This window comes from Corvus brachyrhynchos, unplaced genomic scaffold (assembly GCF_000691975.1).
Source record: "Corvus brachyrhynchos isolate BGI_N302 unplaced genomic scaffold, ASM69197v1 scaffold4, whole genome shotgun sequence".
In the NCBI taxonomy this organism is placed as follows: domain Eukaryota; kingdom Metazoa; phylum Chordata; class Aves; order Passeriformes; family Corvidae; genus Corvus; species Corvus brachyrhynchos.
In genome coordinates this window covers 8200530-8202703 of record NW_008237878.1, presented here as the reverse complement: position 1 = coordinate 8202703, position 2174 = coordinate 8200530, and the positions used below count along the sequence as shown (strand labels likewise).

Sequence of the window (2174 nt, the reverse complement as noted above, 5' to 3'; positions counted from 1 at the left end):
CGCCCGCCAGGGACACCTGCAGAATGGAGGGGACAGCAGTGACAGCTCAGCTCCGTGTCCTACTGGCAGCTCCTGGGGACATCCTGGCATTCAACAGCATCCACCATCCACCACCCTGGGACCCGTGCAGCCCAGGAACTGGCACCCCCTGGCACTCCAGCCCCTCTTGCCATCCCTCCTGCAGCCCCCCAGGTGCTCCTCACCATCATCTGGCCTCCAGGCACCACGGCAGTTGAGGAGCAGCACAGTCACCACTAGTCCCAGTGCCAGCACCAGCCCCAGCAGCCCAAAGTGCCTGTGGGAGACTGGGAGAGGGGCAGTAAATGGGGTGTCTTCCCATTTCCACTGCCCCCTGAGTCCTCTCCAGGACCCCCTCTCACCGTCGGGACAGAGCAGCTGCTTCCGAGCAAAATGCACGTCTGAGCGCCATACCTGGGGAGGGGCTGGGTAAGAGCGGGACCATGTTGGGTCCCCCATAGCACAGACACCAGCTCAGGGGTCACCTTACCAGCACGCAGCTGCCCAGGACCTGCACCGGCAGCAGCAGCGCCAGCTCCCCTGGAGCAGAGCCCTCTGGCTGCAAAGCACAAGGGCAGGGTCAGTGCGGGTGTGTCCCCACCATGTCCCTCCCAGCCCCGCACCACTCACCTGTGTGACGGTGTAGAGTGGGGCCTCGGGTTCACACTGCCCACCCCGGCGCTGGCACAGGGCTGCGCTGAAGGCTGCAGGGATGCGGGAGGTGAGGCGCAGGCGCAGCTGGAGCCCCAAGACACTCACTGAGACATTCCAGGCAGTCTCTGCAGCCACCAGAAAGAGAGAGGAGGTTGCAGGATGCCCAATAGGATGAGTGGTGCAAGGGACCCCAGGGCAGGACTGTGCTTAGCCCAGGGCTGCCTTCTGCCCCTAGGGCTCACCTGGCTGGTGGGGACACTCCACGTGGCTGCTGTTCTTGTAGGAGAACTGAGGGGAGGTGGGATCAACAAAGGGCAGGGTGAGCTGCCCTCACTGACCACAGTCCCCCAGCCCCTTCTGAGGTGGTGCTCACCCACCCACAGGAGCTTACTCGGAAGCAGAGCTGGGGGTGCACATCCACCTTGTCCAGTATGTACACCTGGAACAAATGGAGTGTGTCACTCTGACCCACATAGCCCACAGGCACCCCAGTGCCCACCCATTGCCCTAGAGAGACCCTGAGATCCAGTGGATGCCCCATCCGGTGGCAGGGTCCCACATCCTGTGACACCTCAAGATCAGGAGCCCTCACCTGCTCATCCTCACTGGCTGTAGAATTGGGGATGTCGTGACAGGGTGCAGCCTCATCTGCTGCCTCCCTCCAGCAGAGGGTGGCCCGTGGGCTCAGGGGGCAGCTGGCACTCAGCACCATCACCATCTGGTCCTTGCTGCTGGTGCTGTAGTCGTGGAAGTGCACCGAGGACCACAGCTCGGGACCATCTGTGGGGCGCCGCATCAGTGGGGTGGGGAGACACCGAGAAACAGCCCTGGAACTCGGCTCCCTTCCCCCCAGGCACTCACAGGCATCTGGCCGGTCATGGAAGGGGCAGTGTTTGCTCCGTGGGCTGTCGTGGTGGGAGTAGGAGGCCTGGGGCAGCAGAGCAGGATGGTCAGGGCAGGATATGCCCCCACCCCTCCTGTGAGGGCAGACAATGAGGCTCTGGTGGCTTCAGGGTGGGCAACCCACCTCAATGCATAGGCAGGGCACCAGGAACTCATACGGCAGTGAGATGTGGTGGCCTCCTGGCACCAGCACCTGCAACACGGAGGGAGCATCAGCTGCCAGAGAGTGTGTCCCCCAGTCTGGGATGAGGCTGTCGGGGGCAGAGCCGTTACCTGCTGGTGGAAGGGCCGGGGCAGCTCCTCACACTCCAGGGCCAGCTGGTGGCACAGCCGCACCATGAGGGCAGGACCCTCGGGCACCCACACCTCAATGGCCCGCACCTCAGGGACCCACGCATGGGTAAAGACAGGCCCTACAGAGCAGGCAGGGGGTCAGCTGGCACCGGTGTCCCACCAGGACACCTCCCAAGCCCTTCAGTCTCACCGGGTGGCTCAGCGGTGACCAGATGGCGGCAGCTTAGGGCCAAGCCCCGGTCTGGGATGGTGCGGAGGGAGACAAGGACTTGCCGCCCGCTCTCTGCCGGGAAGCAATCGAACTG

At 64.0% G+C, this 2174-nt stretch overlaps 1 protein-coding gene across 1 annotated transcript in view; it reads right to left on the bottom strand.

Annotated features, from left to right (window-relative positions):
- Positions 1-340: 340 nt before the first annotated feature.
- The window catches only part of IL17RE (interleukin 17 receptor E), a 3154-nt gene continuing 1320 nt past the window's right edge, over positions 341-2174 (bottom strand). The window contains exons 2-10 of the mRNA XM_017732314.1: positions 2060-2171; positions 1849-1988; positions 1700-1768; positions 1534-1600; positions 1265-1452; positions 1064-1111; positions 915-960; positions 649-797; positions 341-577 (exon numbers count right to left, since the gene is read on the bottom strand). Coding sequence (XP_017587803.1) covers positions 500-577; positions 649-797; positions 915-960; positions 1064-1111; positions 1265-1452; positions 1534-1600; positions 1700-1768; positions 1849-1988; positions 2060-2171 — 897 coding nt within the window. The 3' untranslated portion in view covers positions 341-499. The remainder of the gene's footprint in view (positions 578-648; positions 798-914; positions 961-1063; positions 1112-1264; positions 1453-1533; positions 1601-1699; positions 1769-1848; positions 1989-2059; positions 2172-2174) is intronic.